Source organism: Pseudogymnoascus verrucosus (genome assembly GCF_001662655.1).
Source record: "Pseudogymnoascus verrucosus strain UAMH 10579 unplaced genomic scaffold scaffold_104, whole genome shotgun sequence".
Taxonomy (NCBI): Eukaryota; Fungi; Ascomycota; class Leotiomycetes; order Thelebolales; family Thelebolaceae; genus Pseudogymnoascus; species Pseudogymnoascus verrucosus.
Genome location: NW_017263755.1, coordinates 6,563 through 7,464, shown reverse-complemented (window position 1 = coordinate 7,464; position 902 = coordinate 6,563). Strand labels below are relative to the sequence as shown.

Here is a 902-nt window from a genome sequence, read left to right as displayed (position 1 = left end):
CGCTAAGTGGGATAATGGTCTCTATAACGTGTCTCTCTAGCGGAAATGAAGGAGCTTATATAGAGATTCGGACAGTCGCTCCGCACTGTTGCTGTGACTCGCTGGAATCCACGAGCCCATTTGCTTCCCTGGTCTCCACGCTCCGTGTCACCTCGTCATTTCCCGTGCTCTGCAGCCAGGCAGTGAACTTTCCGCTCTAGGCTTAATCTGATTCTACCAACTAGACATTTACGTCAAAGAGGGACATGACACGTCGTATTCCGAGGGTCTCTAGTGACTGCGCTGCTGCAACTTAAGTGGTCTCAAGAGCGGAGTCTTACTCTCAGTTGAGCGTTTAGCGGTAGGGTCGGCCCCTCTGCTGCTAGAAGGAGGAATCATATCTAGACTATGCATGTTGTGAAGGCGATCGCTTTGCAAGCCCCAACTAACCGCCTAACGGCCAGATAGGGCAGCATCTAAGGTCAGACGACTCTAACTGCCTGACTCTAATGATTGTCCGCTCTCCGTATCCATTTGTCTGCAATCCTAGTAATATTCCTAAATGAACGCTACGAAGCGAAAGTGAAAGGCAACAAAATGCAACATAGGGATAGTCGCAGCCGCGACGGCCTTTAAGAGGGATCTCCACTTCGATCTCACATCAGCCCTTCTCTCTAAAACCAGCCTAGACTAAGGCAGAGGTCACTGCTAGTGCCTGCAACTCGCAACGTCACAAAATGTGCCGCGCGGCGGTCTACGCAAGGGCCAGCCACGTCACCGCGAGGCATTTTTGCGATTAGCTAGGTCGTTGCGCAAGGCACTCTTGAGGCGGATTGCGCATACCACAGTTGCAAGAGGCTTCAGATGTGCGCGGCGACAGCGAAGGGCGCGAGAGAGGCAGGTCGAGCGGAACGCAGCTTAGC

The 902-nt window shown here is 52.9% G+C and overlaps 1 protein-coding gene across 1 annotated transcript in view; it reads left to right on the top strand.

The window, feature by feature from the left end:
- VE01_10684 (uncharacterized protein) overlaps window positions 1-447 on the top strand; it is a gene marked incomplete at its 3' end in the record, with an annotated part of 2,224 nt that extends 1,777 nt beyond the window's left edge. The window contains exon 3 of the mRNA XM_018280077.2: window positions 444-447. Coding sequence (XP_018125050.1) covers window positions 444-447 — 4 coding nt within the window. The remainder of the gene's footprint in view (window positions 1-443) is intronic.
- Window positions 448-902: the final 455 nt, after the last annotated feature.